Raw genomic sequence first — 22,654 nt, 5'->3', positions numbered from 1 at the left:
AACATGATGTTTTTAATCTCCTCCTGCAGGACAGAGAACCCTCCACCACAGGAGTGATGTCTTAGAGACCGTCGTCCTCGTCAACCCAGCAGAAGACACCGTGGTCTCAGAGGTACACTTCCCTCCTGCTGCATGCACCGTTACATGTCAATGAGGTGGCATTCATTCTCGTTAACCGCTTATCCACTTGGGTCGCGGGGGTCTGGAGCCGATACCAGCTGACATTGGGCGAGAGGCGGGGTACACCCTGGACAGGTCTCCAGACTATCATAGGGCTGACACATAGAGACAGACAATTACGCTCTCATTCAAACCTACAGGCAATTTAGAGTCACCAATTAAACCTAAGTGCATATTTTTGAGAGGAAGCCGGAGTACCCGGTGAGAACCTACGCAAACACAGGGAGAACAAGCAAACTCCACACAGAAGAGCCGAACCGGCAACCCTCTTGCTGTGAGGCAAAAGTGCTAACCACCACACCACCGTGTAGCCATGAGGTGGCATATTTTCTTTTAAAAGGTCCCCTCTCTCTGGTAATGAGTTTCAGTATCAGCTTACAGCGCTGCAACTTAACAAAACACATGCAAATACACAAAACACAAGCAAACTGAGAAAACATCTTCATCATTTGGACACACAACACAAGAGCAGCATTTGGAAACACGCTGCAAAGACCACAACACAACAGAAGTGTTTCCGGAGGACACTTAAAAGTGATGCACACGTCTGGACACACTTGTGATATTATCAAGTTATTTCATGATAATATTTTCACGCTATAACGTGAAATGATCACCTTATTTCATGACAATGATATTTTCATGTTACAACTTGATATTTAACGTTAGCCCGCTAGCCCATATCAATCACATTGCAGTTAAACAAATAAAATAAATGATTGATACACGTTTTAGTTGGTCTCTCTCAATGGCACCGAGCTGGTCTTGATCTGTTAGCATGCTATAACCGGCCGCTAACGTTAGCATGCTATCGATCGGCCGCTAACGTTAGCATGCTATGATCGGCCGCTAAGCCTTTATTGTCATTGTACATAGCACAACAAAATTAGAGTGCAGCTCCCATAATACATAAAACTAATTAAGAACAACAACACACAAACACTTAAGGACAATAGGCACAACGTTATTACATGAAATCAACATTATCTTGAAATAACGTGATAATATCACAATCGTGTCCAGACGTGTGCATCACTTTTAAGTGTCCTCTGGAAACACTTCTGTTGTGTTGTGGTCTTTGCAGCGTTTTCTAAATGCTGTGCTTGTGTTGTCAAATTGATGAAGATGTTTTCTCAGTTTGCTTGTGTTTTGTGTATTTGCATATGTTTTCTTAAGTTGCAGCGCTGTGAGCTCTCTACATATCACATATAATCACATACATACAATATAAGACTGTGTCCGTTATATTTTTCTGTTTTTTTTTTTTTTGCAGAGGATTTGTTTCCAAATCTTGTTCACCTTGACACATTTTACTTCATCTTCTGACAGTGACGCAGGCTTTTCTCTTTCTTGGCAGCGAGATCTCTCCTTTAACTGACCTCCCTCTGTCTCCCTCTGTCCCTCCTTCTCTCTCTCCTCTCCCGGTCTCTGTCCCAGATCCAGTCTCTGGTCACGGACTCGGCAGGACACAAGCTCCTGGTCCTGAGTGGACAGAGCTCGGATCACGGTGGCCTCCTCCTTCAGACCGGAGTCTTCACCTCCCAGAGCTTCTCCAGAGCGTTAACTGATCCTGGGGTGAGTCCAGCTGCTCTCACACTGAAAAACATTATTCTGATTAAACTATCAAGAATAAGCTTTACTCACCTATCAGTAGGAATATATTTTTTTCCAGATGGAAAAGGGCCAGGAAATGACGTTTTGAGTTATTTTTTGTGGCGAAAATTGGCAAAGGTGTTTCCTTTGGAAAAGGAATATAGGGAAAAAAATAGGGTTTCAATATTCAATTCAATTCAATTCAACTTTATTTATAGAGCACATTTCATGCACAAGGCAGACTCAATGTTCTTCACAATGGATATACATAATTACAGTTAAAAAACAAAACAGAACACAGAAAAACAAACAAACAAAAAAAAAAAATCAATTACAACACAATATGGTTTTTGATATTGTCTGATAATCCTTGAAAACAAAGTCGAATAAGTCCACAGCCTCTAACACAGAGATTATTACTTGTTTATTTTTACCTTTTCTTCACATCTTTTCTGCCTCTCTGACTGACTTTGTGTGTGTGTGTGTGTGTGTGTGTGTGTGTGTGTGTGTGTGTCCTGCAGGTCAGTGACTTGTTGGGTGGCTCGGCCCCGAAGCAGCAGGCGACTCTGACCGTGTGCTGCCGCGGGGAGGCGGGCTGGAGCTCCGTGGGCCAGCAGGAGCGCCTGCGGGACTTTCTGGAGTACAAACTGAACCCTGAGTCCGTTCTGCCCAAGATGGAGGGCGTCACCGAGTTCACGGAGTACATCTCCGAGACGGTGGACGTCCCGTCGCCCTTCGACCTCCTGGAGCCGCCCACGTCCGGCGGCTTCCTCAAGCTGTCCAAACCCTGCTGCTACATCTTCCCCGGCGGGCGCGGCGACTCCGCCCTCTTCGCCGTGAACGGCTTCAACATCCTGGTGGACGGCGGCTCCGAGCGCAAGTCGTGCTTCTGGAAGCTGGTCCGCCACCTGGACCGCATCGACTCCATCCTCTTGACGCACATCGGCGCCGACAACCTGCCCGGCATCAACGGGCTCCTGCAGAGGAAGATCGCCGAGCAGGACGAGGAGCAGTCCCAAGGATCCGTCAACTACAGCGACTGGATGAAGAACCTGATCTCGCCGGAGCTCGGCGTCGTCTTCTTCAACGTGCCGGAGAAGCTCCGCATGCCCGAGTCCAACCTCAAAGTGAAGCGCAGCATCGAGGAGGCCTCGCTGACTCTGCAGTATCTCAACAAACTAGGAATCAAACCGGAGCCGCTGTTTCGGGTGGTCAGCAACACCATCGAGCCCATCACGCTGTTCCACAAGATGGGCGTGGGACGGTTAGACATGTACGTCCTGAACCCCGTCAAAGATAGCAAAGAGATGCAGTTTTTGATGCAGAAGTGGGCCGGAAACAGCAAGGCCAAAACGGGCATCGTCCTGCCCAACGGGAAGGAAGGAGAGATCTCTGTGCCCTACCTGACGTCAGTTACAGCCTTAATTGTCTGGCTTCCCGCCAACCCTTCAGAGAAGATCATCAGAGTGCTGTTCCCCGGGAACGCACCACAGAACAAGATCCTGGAGGGGCTGGAGAAGCTAAAGCACCTTGACTTCCTGCGCTACCCCGTAGCCACGCAGAAGGACATCGCCTCCGGAGCTGCTCCCTCCGTCATCAAACAAACCAAGTTAAAACAAAGAACGGACAGCAAAGAGAGCCTCAAGTCGTCCCCGAAGACTACAGCCAAGGCCTCGAAGAAAGAAGCCGAAGGGCAGGACGACGTGTCCGCCGCCACCGAGGCAAAGAGCGACTCCGTCAAGGAGAATGTCTCAGAGAAGAAAGAGGAGAAAAAACCCACAAAAACTATCAAATCTAAGAGTGATGTGCCAGAGAAGAAAAAACTGCTGAAAGAAAAATCCTTAAAAAAGCACTCGAAAGAGAGGGTGTCAAAAATGGATGAGAAAAAGGACAAAGAGAAGAAAGAGATCAAGAAGGTAAAGAAGGACGACTTGGCTAAAAAGGATGAAAAGAAAGACATGAAGTCCAAAGAGGACAAGAAGAAGGACGCGTCCAAACCAGAGCTGAGGAAAATCACAAAGCCTGACCTGAAGCCGCTCACGCCTGAAGTCAGGAAGACGTTACACAAAGCTAAAGTGTCGAGTAAAGCAAAGGCAGGAAAAACCAAAGCGCCGAAGGTTTTACCTGCTGAGCCGAAACCAGAGGAGCCGAAACCTGAAACTATTCAACCCGAACCGACAGAGAACGGAGCCGTGGAGGCGTCGGTGCTCTCCACCCCAGAAGACCTCACCAAGGATTACGAGGATATGAAGAAAGATGAAGTTGTCGCTGTATCAGCGGAGCCTCCAGACAGCTCTGAGCCAGCAGCACAAAGCGTTCCCCTGGAGAAGGAGGAGGAGGAGGAGAAGGAGGAGGAAGCACAAGAAATTAAATCTGAAACTCCCCCTGCTGCTAAGTCTCCAGAAAAGGAGGCAAAGGCCCCAGAAGCAAAACCTGAAGTCAAAGACGAGGAGGCGACGCAGGAGACAGAAATGGAAGACGCTCAAAAGTTTGAAGATGAAGGAGCAGCAAGTCAGGAGGAGGACGAGGAGGAAGAGGAGGAGGAAGAGCCTGCTGCTGCTCCTGCTGCTGCAAAGAAACCAGCCGAGGAGGAGGAGGAGGAGGACATGGGTATCGGTGAGGAAGAAGATGAAATGAAGGAGGCGAAGGACGACGGGCTGGACAGGAAACACGAGATCGAAGAAATGGAGAAGTCGGAAATCCTTTCAGCTAAAGTTGTGACAAAAGAGGAGCTGCAGATGATTCAAACCAAGGAGGAAGAAGAGGAGGAGGAGGAGAAGGCCGAGCTGGAGGAGGTGGAGGATTTAGACGTGATAGCAGACGAAGAGATCAAACCTGAACACGCAGCTGAAGAACAGATGGAAAGCAAAACCGCTGAAGAAGAAGAGGAGGAGGAGGAGGAGGGCTACCTGTCGCATGTCGGCGGCGCCACCGCTCCCATCACCTCCGTGATCGCAGGAGCAGCTGCCTCCGCCGAACCGATCTCCTACATCCAGGACGAGACCATCCCCGGCTACTCCGAGACAGAGCAGACCATCTCCGACGAGGAGATCCACGAGGAGGCGGAGGAGAGGATCCCGCACCTGCAGTACGACGTCGGCTCCTACGATGTCTCCGTCCCCGACCAGACCGAATCCTTCGTCAACATCCACGGCATGCGGGAGATGCAGGCGGCGGGCGCGCTGACGGAGAAGAGCTTCATCCCCGGCGTGCAGGAGCAGGTGTCGGCGTTCACCAACATCATCACGGCGCCGCTGGCCGAGGAGGAGCACGTCTCCTCCGCCACCTCCATCACAGAGTACGACAAAGTGTCCGACTTCCCCACGTCCATCGCCGAGGATCAATCCGTGGCGTCTGTAGCGGCGCCACCCACCGAGGAGCCGCCGAAGAGCCCGGTGACCCCGCCGGACGCCACCCAGAGCAAAGAGCAGCCTCGCTCTGCAGGAACTCTCTCTCCACCTTCTCTAGAAGAAGACAAACAGACCAAGTCTCCATCTGAGGATTTGCAGCTTCCCATCTCCGAGGCGAAGACGCCGGCTGAAGCTCGCGATGAAGAGGAGGAAGAGGAAGAAGAGGAGGAAGAAGACCAAACTCCTAATGTTGACATCTCACTGGAGAAACTCCAAGAAGGCTACGCTACGTCTCAGCGCCAAGAGACGGAGACAAAGAAGATTTCTGACGCCAAACCGGTCCACCTCCCAGTGGAAGAGGAGAACATCGACGCCGTCGCACCTAAAGACGTTTCGTCTGTCGTGCCTACGAGACCTTTCGGATCCGACTCGGTGACTTCGGAGAGCGAAGATCGCTGCTTCAGCCCCGACGACATCACCGTGAAAATGGCGTCCCCTCCTCAGTCCGGCCCCCCGAGCCCGGCTCACTCCCCGCTCCGCCAGTCTCCGGTGGAGGAGAAGACGAAGACGGACGAAGCAGAAAAAGACGTCGACAAACAGAAAGAAGATCAGCTGGAATTAGTTTCAACGTCGCTGGATGATTCGTTTGACGTAAAAGAGGCTCCAGAGACGAAGGAGGCAGAGAAAGACACGTCGTTAGTGCCAAAAGATGAAGGAAAACCAGCAGAAAAGATCCCGCCGACAGAAGCTCAGCCGTCCGTCACACAGAGGGATTCCCTCGTCCCCGCTGGAGGAAGTGATGAAGAGGAAAAAGAACCTAAAGTGCCTGTTCCAGGTAAACTTCCACATGATGATGACGATGATAAAAAGGATGATGACGACGATCACGATGACAAATCTGCAGTTAAAAGCGTCAAAGCGGAACCGGAGAGAGAAAAGGATGTCGAACAAATCAAGGATGAACAAAAACAGAAATCTGTCACCCAGGAAGACTCTGTCTCTGCCATCACGTCCATCACGGCTCAGAAAGCAGAGAGAGAGGCAGTAAAGGAGGAAATATCTGACATGAAACCCATCACAGAGGACACTGTCACTCCTGATGGAGCCATTAAAGCCGAACAGAAAGAGCCGGAAAAAGAACCTGAAGTGAAAACTACTAAAGAAGCAGAGATGGAAACTGCTGCTCCTCAGGTCAAACAAATTACAGATGAACCGAAGCAGAAAGATGATGATTCTGACCTCAAAAGCAAAGGTGAGGTTAAAGAAACTGAGGTTGATGTGGCTGACAGAGAGATCCTAAAAGAGGAGACAAAGACAGAGACAGAACAGGCTGATAAATCTGGTATTAGCCCCATAAAGACGGAGGAGAAAGACATGGAAAAGGTCGACGCCACAGATATCAAACCTGTTAAAGACGAGGTGGAGAAACAGGTAAAGAAGGACGAAACGCCCGTTACTGAGCCGACTAAAGATGAAAAGAAAGAAGAAACATCTGATATCAAAGTGACTGAAGACAAAAAAGAGGAAAAAGAGACGGAAAAGATTGACATTTCTGCTCCCAAGCTCATTCCAGATGAGCAGAAGGAAAAAGAGAAAGACATCACTGTTTCTAAACTCACCAAAGAAGAAGAAATTATTAGTGATGGTGATGCATCTGCTGCAGAAAAGAAGCAGGAGGTTTCTAAAGATGCTCTCAGTGTCTCCTCGCTGCAGGAAAAAGATCCTACAGCGAGTAAAGATGAAACTCCTGCAGCCAGACCGAGCACAGAGCCAGAAAAAGAGAAAGAGATGAGTAAAGAGGATATTTCTGACACCAAACTGTCCCCAGAGCAGGAAAAAGATGAGACAACAAGCAAAGATGCTGCTGAACTCTTCAAACCTGCTGCAGAAGACAAGAAGGAAGATGTTAGGAAAGAGGAAACTGCTGCTATAAAACTCACCGAGGCAGAAGAAAAAGACAAACTGCCAAGTAAAGACGAAGCTATTAAACCAACTGTGGGAGAAGAAAAGGAGCAAGAGGACAGTAAAGATGAACTAACCAAGATGGAGGAAGAGCGTGTCTGTAAAGATGATGATTTCTCTGCAGCATCAACTAAAGTAGACACTAAAGAGACACCTGAAGAAGCTGTCAAACCCATCACAGAGGACAAAAAGCTGCAAGAAACAGACTCTTCTGCTGTCAAACCTGCAGAGAAGGAGGAAGAAGAAGTAAAGAAAAGCCAAGATATTCTCACAGTCCAAACATCCAAGGATGAAATTGTCACTAAACCTGCCACACAAGATGAAAAGGAGAAAGAAATCAGTAAAGATATCTGTGCTGTCAAATCAACGACAGAGGAAGAAACCAAGAAAGAAGCAGATAAAGAGGAAACTTTCACTGAGAAACCTTCCAAGGACGAAGAAGCATTAATTCAGGATGACAGTGTTGCTCCCAAACCCACCAAGGAGGAAAAAGATGCAGAAATAATTAAGGAGGAAATTTCTGCCACCAAGGAGGAAGAAATCAAAGACATAGCCGGGGTAAAACCTGCAGAGGAAGAGAAGAAAGTAGAGTCAAAAGATGTGCAAATCATCAAAGATGAGACAAAAGAAATCCAAAAGGATGAAAAAGAAACTAAAGAGGATAAAATGGAGAAGGAGAAAGAAAAGAGTTCTGATGATTCTACTGTAAAAACCACGAAAGACGACAAAGAGGCGGAAAAAAGTGACATATCTGACAAACAGATAAAATCAGAGCCAGAAAAGGCAGATATCTCTGATTCCAAACCAGTTCTGGAGGAAATTAAGGATAAAGAGACTGAAAAAGATGAATCCAAGAAGGAGAAAGACACAGACTCAAGTGTGGACAAACCCCAGGAACAGAAAGAGAAAGAGAAAGAACCGTCTAAAGCTGAAACCATCGAAGACAAACATGAAGCTGAATCCATCAAACAGGAGACAGAGAAGGAGATCTTCAGCGCCAAAGACGAGGAAAAAGGGAAAGACGATTATCCCTCTGAGTCTGAATCTAAGAAGGACGATAAAAAAGCTGTAGATCTTCCCGTCTCTCAGGCTTTAGAAACTAAAAAAGATGATATTTGTGGCGTCAGTGATACGCAGATACACGAAGAAACTCCTGATAAGCTCGCAGGAACTCAGAAAGAGAAGGAAACTTTTGGTGCTACATCAATCGAGATGAAGCAAGAGGCGTCAAGTGAAGAGCTGAAACCAGCCAAAGATGACATTTGTGTGTCTCCAGGCCTCATCCAGGAGGAGCAGGACAAGGAATCAAAGGTTATCATCGGTCAGGAAGAGAAGATGGAGAAAGAGAAAGATGACACACATGTCGCCGAACTGAGCAAAGAACAGAAAATGGAAAAAGAGCAAGAAAAGGAATACACCTACGAGACTGAAGACGAAAAGACGAAACCAGACGAGGATGAGAAGACGGTGAAGGGAAAGGATGCTGGTGACAAAAAGACGGATGAGATACCTGATGCAGACCACACCAAGGAGGAGAAATGGGAGAGAGAGGAGTTACAGGAGAAAGACTTAGCTGCTAAACAACCTGCACAGACGGACGCAGCAGCCAAGTCAGACTACAAACCTGCATTCGTGGTTCAGTCCTCAGATGAAGACAGGGAGGATGAAGAGGAGGAGGACATCTGTATGGGAGGAGCCGGCTCCAGACCTTTATCAGTGGAGCCCAGGAAGTCAGACCACGACATCTCGTCTGCAGGCCTGCCCCAAAAACAACCGACAGCCGAGCAAACTAAACCGGAGCAGCCGACAGTGATCATACCAACACTCACCATGCAGGAGCCGTCCATCGACGAAGACTTCAGGGACTTTGGCAAAGAAGAGAAGAGAGTTTCACCTGAAGTCGACAAAGACGTGAAAACAGAAACTGCACCGCTCGCCAAGCCCGAGCCCTCGTTTGATATCGCCACACCAAAGGAGGAGACAGCCACTAAACAAGAAACAGCAGTGAAAGAAGAACCAGCGACAGACTCGGCTGAGAAAAAGCCTGTGTTGTCGACGGTTTCGAGCACCGACAGTCAACCGAGGAGCTCCACGCTGTCGAGCACAGAGAGTCAGTCCAGTGTGGAGGAACCGCCGCAGCAAGAGAAACAAACACCATCCGGAGTCGGTGCTGCAGAGAAGACGAAGCTGGACGAGAAACCGAGAAAGGAAGCAGAGCGGGAGATGGAGGGAGAGCGAGAGGTGGCGTCTCCAGGACTGTCCCAGCCTTGTTCCTATTTCATGCTGGACTCTGAGGATGCTGCAAAACCAGACACTGCAAAAACAACCTCAGAGAAGGAAGACGAAAAGCAAACCTTCGGTGCGTCCAAGTACGATCCGTACGAAAAGCCAATTCCAAAAGACCACGACTCGGAGTCCAGAGAAGAGAGCGAGGTGTCTCTAGGCTTCGATCACGCCTCTGATATCGGCATCGACGATAACAGAAGAACAAGCCAGTCGGATGTCGGAGGAGCCATGTTCCTCCTGGACGATCAGTACAAAGAAGAGCCTCTGTCCTTCAGCAGGGTCGACTACAGCCCTGTGTCGCTCACAGAGAGCGAGAGGAGCAGCCACCGCAGCCGAAGTGCCTCACCAAGATACGAAGACAGAGAAAAAGGCCAAGAGGAGGAGAGGGAGAGAGAAGAAAGGCCCGACACACCTTATGTTGACAAGAGCTTTTCATCCGTAGACATGCAGGATAACAAAATGTCTGCTGAGTCGTATTCTTTCACTCCCAAAGAGGATAAACCTGAGAAATCCGAGAAAGAGAAAGAGGATGTGATGGAAGGTGCTGCAGCAGCAACTGTTCAAACAGCAGCTGCAGGAGAAAGTGATACGGTCTCTACCAGTGCAGCGGTTCAATCAGCAGGCGCTTCATTAAGACAAGATACACCCTCTCCCTCCTGGAGCCAGACAGATCTCGGTGCCCAGGTTTCAGTTAGTCCTGTAGCTTTTGGGGAATCAACGGAAAAGAAAACAACAGAAAAAGAGACAGAAAAATCTGCTGAGTCTATCAAATCTGATCAGGAAAAAGAGGGATCTCCATCTGGTCGGCATTCACCTGCAGAAAAAGACATTTTACCTCAACAAGCATCACCTTTAAAGAAAGAAGAGACTTCGAGTGACTCAAGAGCTCCATCTGCTGCCACATGTTCAGGACATGAAGTAGACGATAATGTTCTGGCATCTGACAACAGTCAAATGAGCAGCTCCGCCTCTGGTAAATCCATGTTAGACTTTCCTGATGGGAAACAGAGCCTGATAGATAAAAGGTTACTCGTAGAAGGAGAAGATTTCAATGTTGATGACGATGAAGACGAAGATGAGGATGAGGAGGAGGAAGAAGAGGAGGAGTTAAGTGATGTAGACATGGAAAAGGGAGCGAGAGAACAGTCTGAGAAGGAAATGTGCAGGCGTAGCTCTGGTGATAGTGCAGCGATAGCAGAGGTAGAGGACTCAAACAAAAAGGCTCAGCTGCCTGAATCAAGCTTCCTCAAGGAGGAAACGATCTGCAAACCAACACCTGACGATGCCTCCCCTGAAGACAAGCAGGACGTGAGTAAAAAACCACCATCGCCTGAGACGAAACCACCATCTACTGAAACAAAACCACCATCCCCTGACACAAAACCACCATCCCCTGACATAAAACCACCATCTACTGAGACAAAACCACCCTCAACTGAGACAAAACCACCATCTCCTGAAACTAAACCACTATCCCTTGACACAAAACCATCAACTGAAACAAAACCACCATCCCCTGACATAAAACCACCCTCTCCTGACATAAAACCACCATCCCCTGACACAAAACCACCCTCTACTGAGACAAAACCACCATCTCCTGAAACTAAACCACTATCCCTTGACACAAAACCATCAACTGAAACAAAACCACCATCTCCTGACATAAAACAACCATCTACTGACACAAAACCCCCATCTCCTGACATAAAACCACCATCTACGGAGACAAAACCATCTACTGACACAAAACCACTATCTACTGAAACAGAACCACCATCCACTGACACAAAACCATCTATGGAAACAAAAACACCATCTACTGAAACAAAACCACCATCCCCCGACACAAAACCATCAATTGAAACAAAACCACCATCTACTGAAACAAAACCACCATCTCCTGACTTAAAACCACCATCCCCTGACACAAAACCACCATCTACTGAGACAAAACCACCATCCCCTGACATAAAACCACCATCCCCTGACACAAAACCACCATCTCCTGACTTAAAACCACCATCCCCTGACACAAAACCACCATCTACTGAGACAAAACCACCATCTCCTGACTTAAAACCACCATCCCCTGACACAAAACCACCATCTACTGAGACAAAACCACCATCCCCTGACATAAAACAACCATCTCCTGACACAAAACCCCCATCTATTGACACAAAACCACCATCTCCTGACATAAAACAACCATCTCCTGACACAAAACCCCCATCTATTGACACAAAACCACCATCTCCTGACATAAAACCACCATCTACAGAGACAAAACCAGTTCCTGACACAAAACCCCCATCCACTGACACAAAACCACCATCTCCTGACACAAAACCACCATCCACTGAAACAAAACCACCATCTCCTGACACAAAACCCCCATCCACTGACACAAAACCACCATCTCCTGACACAAAACCACCATCCACTGAAACAAAACCACTATCTCCTGACACAAAACCACTCAAAGAAGAGGATTCAGCCGCATCCAAACTTCCTGAGACAAAGAGTGAAGATGTAGGTAAAAGTCCGTCACCAGTGAGTTCTGACAGAATGGACACGCCATCAGAAGCTCCAAAACTTCTTGAAACAAAGAAAGCTGAGGACACAGACATGACACAGACATATCTTTTGTCTCCTCAACCAACCACAAAGAGAAGGCTGTCCTCAGCGGGAGATTTCCCCCCCTCTTATGAATTACTAAAGTTGAGAAAAGAAGATGACGACCAAGTGTCACCAAGCTTTCTGACAAAGGAAACCTGTCAACCAACGTCCACAAGCAGCTTGACAGGCAGCTTTTTGCCTCCGTACCATTCAGAGTCCACGCCCGAGCCTACATCCAGTCCCTCCCCTCCTCTAAGCGCTAGCTATGCTGACATGGGACACAGCAGATCTGAAGGTTATTCTGAGCATTTTTACAGCGAGGAGAGTCACGTAGGATCGAAGGAGGATAAGAAGGAAACCTCAGATGCCTCTAAGCTGTCCAAGCCTAGCGATGATAAATATTTCAGCCAAAGAGAAGAAGAAGAAAGTCTGGATGAGAGGCAGTCACTTGATATCACCACAAAACGTAAGGAAACCGCCTCATCACCTTGCACATACACCACCTTAACATACTCTACTTCAACGTACTCCTCCACGTCATACAGCTACTCGTCAACCTCAGCATCCTCGCCTTCGAGCCAAAGGTTTGAATCTCAATCTTTCACGATGTTACCAAGCTCTGGAGTACCTTTAGCTAAAGAGGAGTCGTCTTTCAAGAAAGAGTCTTCAGGCTCCTGCTACGGAGGCTTTAAGAGAGACGAGTACATGGAGGTGGCGACGAAACCTGTAGCGAAAGTGTCTTTACCCGGTCAGTTTGATGAAACCAAACCATCACCTCCAGCCTTGTCTACCACTGCCAAACAGACTGAGGATCAAGCCGGCGCTGCAAAGCCTGCAACCAAGTCGAGCACGGATAGTTTTTATATGCTAGAAACCAAGATTACAACCTCCGCAGCAGCAGGAGCAGCAGCAGCAGCACTGTCTTTACAAGGTATTGATCCAGTAAAGGTGTCGGAGAGTTTATCCACATCTGAGGCTCGCTTTGATGTCTCTCCCCTCCAAAGGGCTGACTCCTCTGAAAAGGCGTCCCAAGAGTCATCGGAAGAAGAGGAGCCTGTTACACTTGAAATGGAGGACAGTACCCTACCGTGTCGTATTGAATGTCAAAAATTCCAAGTGGCTGAGCAAATGGAGAGTTATTCATCGATAACTGAGTCACATGTGGTGGAAAGCACCAAGCAGTCCACAGAGACGAAGACTGTCACCGTTACAACTACGACTGTTGTGTCTAAACCTGATTCAGTGATGGAAACAACTCAACAGACACCTTCTCCCACTTCACTGAGTGACAGTGGAGCAACAAAAACCACATGCACCACAACAGATGTCTCCAAAACAGAGGAGAAAACACCGGAGATGAAAGAGGAAAAGACGATTGGAGCCGTTGCACCTTTGAAGGAAGCTGAAAAGATGGCGAGTGAAGTCAAGGAGGAAAAGAAAGTGGAGGAAAAGGCGTGTAAAGACGAAGAGAAGAAGGCGACAGCTGATCCAAAGATGTGTGAAAAGGCAGAAGATGGTAAGAAAGGAGAGGCAGAAAGACTAGAGGAGAAGAGCTTGTTGGAGATGCCAGCGGAGAGGTTAGAGGTGAGGAGGAGGAGCAGTATATCTGACTGGGAGATGCTACAGAGGCCTGACGACTGCCCCAGTGCTCCTCCTCCAGGATACGGTGATGATGAGGAGGAGGAGGAGGAAGAAGAAGAAGAAGCGATGGAAGCGATGGAATGGATGACCAGTGTCCAGGCTACCTCGGCGCCCTCCTCAAAAGAATCCTACCCCACAGAAACGTCCAGCAAAGGAGGCGTAAGGGCTGATCGTCCCTCCGACCTGGACACCGGAGCCACCTCCTCCTGCGCCTCGCCTCCCGGCTACTCCTCCTGCGAGTACAAGCACCGCAAAGGAGAACTTTCCCCGTCGTTCATCAACCCGAGCCCTCACCAGCTCTCCAGCGACGAGGGCGAGGAGGACGGCGGCCGCAGCGACCGCTCCCAGGACGGCGACGAGGACGACCAGGAGCAGCACTCCGTGAAGAGGAGGTCGCACAAGCAGCGGCGCCACCACTCCCCGAGTTACCATGGAGACGCTGGGCAGGGGCCGCCGCAGGCGCCGCAGCCTGGCGGCATGTCGTCCGGCCTGGCCGTGACGTTAGCCGGAGAGGAAACGCCTCCGACGTCGGCCAGCGAGTCGTTGCCGTCGCAGTCCGATTCTGACGTTCCCCCGGAAACAGAGGAGTGTCCGTCCATAACGGCCGAAGGAAATCTGGACTCGGACGAAGATGCCGAACATCTGCCGGTGGACAAGTTATCTGGCGCTGGTGGCGGCCACCACCCTCCGTCCCCGAGGTCGGCCCAGAAGACTCACGATCCCCCTCCCACCCCGATGAAGGACCCCCACCCCCACCCTCCACACCCGGACGTGTGCATGGTCGATCCAGAAGCTCTGCTCAATGACCACAACAGCACAGAGAAACTTATGAAGAAGGAGCACAAGACCACCAAGGGCCTCAGAAAGGGCAAACCCAAGTCCGCCTCCCCCGCCCGCAAGGGGGAGGTCCGGAAGAGGTCCTCCACTCCGGTGAAGCAGACCTCCAAGGACTCGGCCTCTCCTCGATCAGCCTCCCTCCGGAGGAAGGACACGGACAGGAGCTCCCGGCTGATCAAGATGTCCGAGAACCAAGGATCCAGGAGCGAGATCCTGAACCCGGGGAAGGGCTTGGTCAACGGCGTCAAGAGCAGTTCAGGTGGGTTAACTCTATAGAGTCTTGGGCTGTTTTGTCCATTTTTGAATCCTTTTCATCCTGCCTGTATACACCACTTAAAAAATGTTTAAATGCCATGTTGGTATATTTTTTCACCTATATGACCTGATAATAATAATTTATTTTTTATTCTGACTTACTGGATCAACATTTAGAACCAAAAAGAAACAAAGAAAAACCAACATAAATGTGATCTTGTGATTGTGTGTGATCCTGTCATCAACTCTGTTTTTTATTCTAGTGGGACACAATTTTATTGGTGTCTTGTGTATTTAGCGTAACAATTTTAGTCATTTTGTGTCTTTTTGTGTCTTTTTTTTGTAATTTTGTCTTTTTTTGGTCATTTTGTGTTTTTTTTAATCATTTTGTGTCTTATTGTGGCTCCACGCTGCTTCGTTTTTACGTCTAGATGTCATGATCATGCCCCACTAAATGTAATTTGTTAAATTGAGAACAAAGTTTGCAGTTTTACCCTCTAACGCTGTTTTCTTTCTCCTTTAGGTAACAACTCTCAGAAAGCGAGCACTGCCGTCCCCCCCGGACCGCCGGTTTATGTCGACCTGGCCTACGTGCCCAACCACTGCAGTGCCAAGAACGTGGACCAGGAGTTCTTCAAGAGAGTGCGCGCTTCGTACTACGTTGTGAGCGGGAACGATCCGGGCAGCGGGGAGCCCAGCCGCGGAGTCCTGGACGCCCTGCTGGAGGGCAAGGCTCAGTGGGGCTCCAATCTACAGGTATTCACCTTCACCAGTCTATGACGACACTTATCATACATCTACATTCAAGGCGAGGATAGTTTATATATCTAGCACAGGGGGCGGCAACCTTTTCCATGAAAAGAGCCATTTTTGGCCAAAAATCAGAAAGAAAAATTCATCTGGAGCCCCATCTTTGAGCCTTATAATGAAAGTAATCTGCCAATTTCTCGCTGAAAATCAAGCAAATCAGTTATCGTGAAGCACTGGCAGTTCATGTAAACAAAGCTGTCTTTTTGAGGAAAAGGCGAAGGGCCAGATGGTTATAGGCTATGAATGCTATGATGCACATTTCAGTCGACTAAAATATATATTTCTAGTCTATAGGATACATATTTTTACAATTGAAGAATTACAATGATGTGGATTAAATTGTAGACAAATTCCCTTTTTTGTTTTGTCAAGGCAACAGGGATCCACTGGAGAGGGGCCGAAGAGCCACATGTGGCTCTGAAGCCTCGGGTTGATTTCAGTAACAATTCAAATTGCTTAACTTAAACTTTTATAGTGTGTCCGAAATAAAAAAAAAAAAAAGTCAGTGTAGTAAGTTAAAAAAAAGTTCAAAGTGAATCTTCAAATGTGGAAAAAAAACATAGTATAATATTAGTAGTTCACATTCACATGTAATTTATAACTATAATTGACACATTTTAAGCATTTAAGGCATTTTAAAATTTGACCATTTTTGACAAAAATCAACATGCTATATATAGTATGACTTTTTCTTCAATGAGTCATTTTTGGACATCACATAATATGGTGTTTTTCTGCTATTTTTGGACAAACTCTACTACTATACATATCAACAGACGATAATTGACCCATTTTAAGCATTTTTAAGCATTTAAAAATTTGACCGTTTTTGACAAAATACGACAAATGACTTTTTTTTGTCGAGAGTCATTATTGGACATCCCATAATATGGTGTTTTCCGCTATTTTTGGACAAACTAAGGGTAGTATCAACAGACTGTAATTAAAATTTGACCATTTTTGACAAAAATCGACATGCTATAGTATGACTTTTTCTTCAACAGGTCATTTTTGGACATCCCAAATTTTGGTGTTTTTCCACTATTTTTGGACAAACTATACTACTATACGTATAAACAGACTATAATTGACCCATTTTAACCTTTATTAGGCGTTTTAAAATTTGACCATTTTTGACAGATATATGCATGCTATAGTATGACCTTTTTTTTAGAGTCATTTTTGGTCATCTTAGCCTACTGCCCCCGCGACCCGGCCCTGGATAAGCGGAAGAAAATGGATGGATTTTTGGACATTCCATATTTTGATGTTTTCTTGCTATTTTTAGACAAACAATGCTTCTGCATGTATCAACAGATGATAATTGACACATTTTTATCATGAGTCATACTACATAATAACACAAATTTAGAAAAGAGTAAAAAGTAAACTTAACATTCGATGAATTAGTGTTTTTATAAAACATCTGTGTGCAACAGTTGTGTGTAAAAACATCTGTAGTGGTTCTGCTGGAGAACCTCCCTGATGTTCCTCCTCCCTGATGTTCCTCCTCCCTCCGTCTCCTCGTGTCCCTCCAGGTGACTCTGATCCCGACCCACGACACGGAGGTGACCCGGGACTGGTACCAGCAGACCCACGAGAGGCAGCAGGACCTGAACATCATGGTCCTGGCCTCCAGCAGCACCGTGGTCATGCAGGACGAGTCCTTCCCCGCCTGCAAGATCGAGTTCTGAGCTCCACCAGCCCCGCTGCTCCTCCTCCTCCTCCTCCTCCTCATCTGCTCCTTCAAAGCTTCTCGCTCTCTCCAACATCCGCTGCAGCCCTCGATACACTAGATTCTGTTAGCTGATCTCTGGGTTTCTGCTCTCTGTGACAATAATACCGTACTTTCTGTTTGTTTCCTCCTGTGAGTCTCCACACGTCTCATACTGGCAACAGTCGTGGTAAAAGATTCGTCTTATCTTCATTACTGCAGCCGTTAGGGCTGTTCTCGACTAAAGACGTGCGTTCTTAGTGGAACATTTTATCGATTTGTTGAATGAAATCACAAATCGATCAAGTTTCTCCACAAACAATCCTGCAAAAGCATCATCTTGCTCTGGAAATAAGTCATTCAGCGTGACGAAAAACATAAAAAAATGACAAATCTACTAAAGAAATATGAGTCTATTAACACCAAAATGAGAAATAATCCACTAAGAGAGGGGACAGCCCTAACAATCACACATCAGCGCTTTCTTTGCCTCATATCTAACAGACGCCACAGTTAATCAACTTTAGTCGTTCTTAAACTGAAAATCTCTATTAGAAAAGTGGCAAATTTCTCATCTAAAAGGCCAAACCAGGTGCCAAACACTGTTTGTTGACAGTGTTTCTTTAGACGATTAGACTTTTTATTTTCCATCTTGTGCACATGACGACTTCTGATCACGCTACCGTAGCTTTTTTTGGATTAACTCGACTTAAATTATTACGACATAAATTGATGTTAACGTAAAAGACAAAAAAAAAACAACAAAAAAAAGATGTTTTAAAAAAAAATACAAAGTTCCTTCTCGTCATTCGTGGTGAAGTTTTTCGGACGGTGCCTGAAGTTGTTTGACATGTTTCTTCTGGGCTTCTAGCTGGTGCATGATGCTTGCCTTTTAGCTCGGACTCTTTCAGCCCCGCGGCGGCGAGGAATTAACCCTTTCTGCGCCGCGGGTTTACGACACTGTTTGGCTGTCTGTGCTCAGTGAAGTGTGTAGGCAGACAGGAGCGTGTCCGTACAGTAATCATATCTCTGCTGGATGTAACGGTTCCTCTTTATCACGAAACATAATGTTCCTATCAGAGCTTATGGTGAAGAAATTATATATATTTTGTGACGATGCAGCTTGTTAAGAGGGAGTTTTTCTGACCATAAGAAGGTTTAATTATCCGTCATTTCCTCCTGTTCAGCTACACTTTTTAACGTCGATATATTTCACGAAGAGATGGAAACAAATGTGACAAATGTAGCAAAGGAAGCTTCGGAGTGAGAGGCAATATTTCTATTTATTATTCTGGAGGTTTATGAGTGACAGGAGGCTTCTCTCATGTGCCTTTAGCTCGTGGTTTTTGGAGAAAGAGAGAGAAAGAGAGAGAGAGGGGGATGTTTTAAGGACATGTCAGCCATTTTTTAGAGGCAGAAAGCAGGGTAAAAAAACAAGAACACCACTTTGAAATAAAAGGACCAATCACAACGCACAAACACTGAATATCCACACTCTGAAATAGTTCATGACGTCTTAACTCGGCGTTAATTAAAGAAAAACAAAGCCACTTTCAAACAATCATGAATGTCTTCGAGCAAAGTGTTGCACCAAATAGGAATGTAGTGAGGAGAGTTTAGTGGAAGCACAGGGAGGAAAACGTTTCTGTATTATAAAAGAATGTGTGAAAAGAAGTTCCTCCAAACATATAGAGATAATATTGAAGCTAATATTAATCATCCCAGAGTAATATTTATAGAATGAGCATGAATGAGATGATGATGATTATAATAATAACGCACTGGATGCAAATATAAAGTAGGAATGTTCTTAAGGTAGTTTTACGTGTGTGTGTGTGTGTGTGTGAGCAGCTGTTTTTATGAACGCAGCAGTTTATTTGTGATGGTGAGAGAGTTTTCTGTGTGTTCAGTCGGACTGGAGGGTCGATTCATCACGATTTTCTGATTTTTTTTTCTATTATTTTTGTTCATCAATCAGAGGAAAATGTGACGTGTTTGATCTTAACTTGGATGCCAGATAAATGTAACTAAAAATGTTATTTATTAGTCATTACTCTTTTTAAAAGTCATATTGTTTCTTTACTTATTTCTCCCTGCAAACATCAAACTTGTTACAATAGTACTTTTCTGTTAAACTCACAATATAATGGCGAAATATAAAGAACTGCATCATCAAGGCACATAGATTTATAATCGTTTATATTGAAAAGTTGCTACTTTTGCCTGTATTATATTCAAAATATTAAAAAAAGTCCCAAGTCTACAAAGAGAGAGGCTTCAAATCTACGAAAAAAACAACCATCAACTATTATCGGCTCACGTTGTTTAACTCTTTTTAACAGCAGTAAATTGAGCAGCAGACAGGAAATATCTGATATAAACCAGATATTATGGTTCGTATGATGCGTATGATTTTTTATGAAAAGTTTTGCATCACAATATCCTACAAAATGTGATGTCACAACCTCTGTTTTCAACACGTCGCTGCTGTTTTACACCATGATCTCTGTTTTAAAGTAGTTGATGCTGTAAAACCAGCGTAAACACCAAAAAAAAGCCTTTTTAGGAAAAAAACTACATTTTGTGATGATGCAAACAGAATAGATGGATGGTTATGTTTAAAAAACTACTTCCAGATATAAAATATATAACAGTTTTCCTGGTTGAAGGAACAGAATTTGACCCGTCTGACAAAATTACATTTCACTGCATTACTTTTAAGTTCTTCGATTGTTTTTACGCACAATTTAAGATCAAATCTGCACAAACGATGCGTGCACGAGGCCATTTCTTCTCCTTAGAATAACAAATTTACATCTGCAATTAATTCTGTTCTTAATTTTCTCCAGGAAATATCTTATATAAACCAGATATTATGGTTCGTACGGTTCGTATGATTTTTTATGAAAAGTTTTGCATCACGATATCCTACAAAATGTGATGTCACAAGCTCTGTTTTCAACACGTGATCGCTGTTTTAAAGTAGTTGATGCTGTAAAACCAGCGTAAACACCAAAAAGAAAAGCCTTTTAGGAAAAAAACATTTTGTGATGATGCACGAAGCGATGCAAACAAAATAGATGGATTGTTACGTTTAAAAACTACTTCCAGATATAAAATATATAGCAGTTTTCCTGGTTGAATGAAAAGAATTCGACCCGTCTGACAGTCAAAATTAACTTCCACTGCATTACTTTTATGTTATTTGATTGTTTTTACGCACAATTTAAGATCAAATCTGCACAAACGATGCGTGCACGAGGCCATTTCTTCTCCTTAGAATAACAAATTTACATCTGCAATTAATTCTGTTTTTCATTTTCTCCAGAAAAAAAGCTTTTTATGCACATTTCTTCTAAAGAGGAAACATATGAATTGCATTGCACGCGTGTTACTGAGTTTTTAGAGTTGTGATGGAGGATCTTATTATTAATGACAGACTGATTGTTGTTTGTTTGGTAGCTGGGACCAGTGCCATGTCCTCCCCGTCCCAACGCTCAGACTACCGTCACACCTCGTCCTCCTCATCCTCCTTTATGCACCTCCTGCTGATAACAGCTTTAGTTTTGATCCCAGTGGGGAGAGTTTGATGCAGGTTGTATATTAATTATGAAACTGATGAACTTGAGGGGAACGACTCCATTAAAAACAAGCAAAGCGTCCTGTTCCCCCTCTGCTGCTGCTGCTGCTGTGTGGACGGATGGCAGCAGGATTCGTCCTGCTGTCTGTGAATAATGTTTTTAAGTTGGCAGATTCCAAAAACCCAGCCTTGAGACGTTCAAGGCCTCAGAAGAACGCTGTGAATTATCAATACTGAACTGTATGACTGTACAGGAGCCGAATGCACTATAGAGGAGATCTATTTTTCTGAATGTAGAGTTGGTTCGACCGTACGATGCTGCTGGATACAAAACAATAGAGAAAATATATATAAATAAATAAAACACAATAAACTACTCACACCAGCCCGGACAGAAACACTTTAGGGAGCGCAGAGTGCAAAAAAAAAGGTCTTAAAACAAGATAAAAGCACTAAATCTGAGGGGAATTATCCTGCTGCATGGACAGATAATTTACCTTGACAAGATTTATTAAATTAAAATTTATTAAATCTAAAAAGTACGCTTAAAATAAGAAATTAACTCTTAAAACAAGATCAAATCTGTGCATGCAGCGGAATAATTCCCCTCAGATTTAGTGTTTTTATCTTGTTTTTTTACCTTTTTTGCAGAGTGAGCAGAGTTCAGATCTGCTCCAGGGGAGAAAAAGTTTGAAGATTTGTGACGCGACAGAACGTAACAATCCCAAAACAAACAACAACAACAACAAACAACAACATAAACAGAAACAGAACTAACTGCAGCTGCAACTTTTCCTTTTCCTGAATATGACTTGAAACACATGCAGACTCAAAAAAACAAAACAAAAAAAACATCTGTGAAATTAAACCAACGCGACTCGTTGTACGTTTATATTTGCGTACGTCTGAAAGATAAACAAACAAACAAACAAACTTTCAGCTGGTTTTTAGTGACAGTATTATAAACTGCTAACTTCTCCTCGAGCCGAGAAAACTCACACAAACCGCAGACAAGACACAGAATGAAAAAATAAAAATAAAACCGTGCATCTTTGCGTTTAGTTTCATGGCCATCCTGCATTGAAACGAAGATTTCATTTGATCACACTACGGATCATCGTCCATTAATCTCTGCATGTGATTGATTTAGTTATAATCCTGAATGTAATTGTTTAACATGGAAATAATAATAATAATGATAAAAAATACAATGCTATTTTAAAGAGGTATATTTGAAAAAAAAAGCAAAAAAAAAGCTACTTGTCTTAATGAACTGACCTACAGTAATATAATAATATAATACTGGGCTGTGCTTTTATTGTTTAACATGTTGTTAAGAAGACGCTGTTTATTCTCTCTCTCTCTCTCTCTGTCTATCTCTCTATCTCTCTCTCTTTTCTTTTGCATTGTAATAATCTTAGTTATGTTTTTCTTCCTCAGTGCAATATTCAATATCTCTGTCTCTTTAAATCTAACTGGTAAACTAGAACTCCTGCAGATTCATTGTAAAAGGGAAACAGCCTGGTGATCATCAATTAAAGTACATTTAAATCTTCACACGTCTCCTGACTCTTTTATTTATTTATTTATTTATTTATTAACCCTTTGGAGTTTGGGGCTATTTTGTTGGTTTTTGACTCTTTTTCATTCTGCCTGTATATGCAACTTAAATAATGATTACCATGTGATGCTGGTATCATCTTTTTCAGCACAACCTCACCATTTTGACTTATTGGATCAAAATTTGGAACGAAAAAAACCACAAAAAATTACAAAAAACACGTAAAAAAACAAAAACACACATAAAAAACAAGATACACACAA

At 44.9% G+C, this 22,654-nt stretch overlaps 1 protein-coding gene across 1 annotated transcript in view; it reads left to right on the top strand.

The window, feature by feature from the left end:
- The window catches only part of map1ab (microtubule-associated protein 1Ab), a 99,729-nt gene extending 77,344 nt beyond the window's left edge, over positions 1-22,385 (top strand). The window contains exons 3-7 of the mRNA XM_059335048.1: positions 30-112; positions 1,618-1,755; positions 2,295-14,730; positions 15,250-15,482; positions 17,075-22,385. Of these exons, the coding sequence (XP_059191031.1) occupies positions 30-112; positions 1,618-1,755; positions 2,295-14,730; positions 15,250-15,482; positions 17,075-17,230 (13,046 nt within the window). The 3' untranslated portion in view covers positions 17,231-22,385. The remainder of the gene's footprint in view (positions 1-29; positions 113-1,617; positions 1,756-2,294; positions 14,731-15,249; positions 15,483-17,074) is intronic.
- Positions 22,386-22,654: the final 269 nt, after the last annotated feature.

This window comes from Centropristis striata, chromosome 6, assembly GCF_030273125.1.
Source record: "Centropristis striata isolate RG_2023a ecotype Rhode Island chromosome 6, C.striata_1.0, whole genome shotgun sequence".
Lineage (NCBI taxonomy): Eukaryota > Metazoa > Chordata > Actinopteri > Perciformes > Serranidae > Centropristis > Centropristis striata.
Note: the sequence above shows the minus strand (reverse complement) of the source record. Positions and strands in the feature narration are given on the sequence as shown.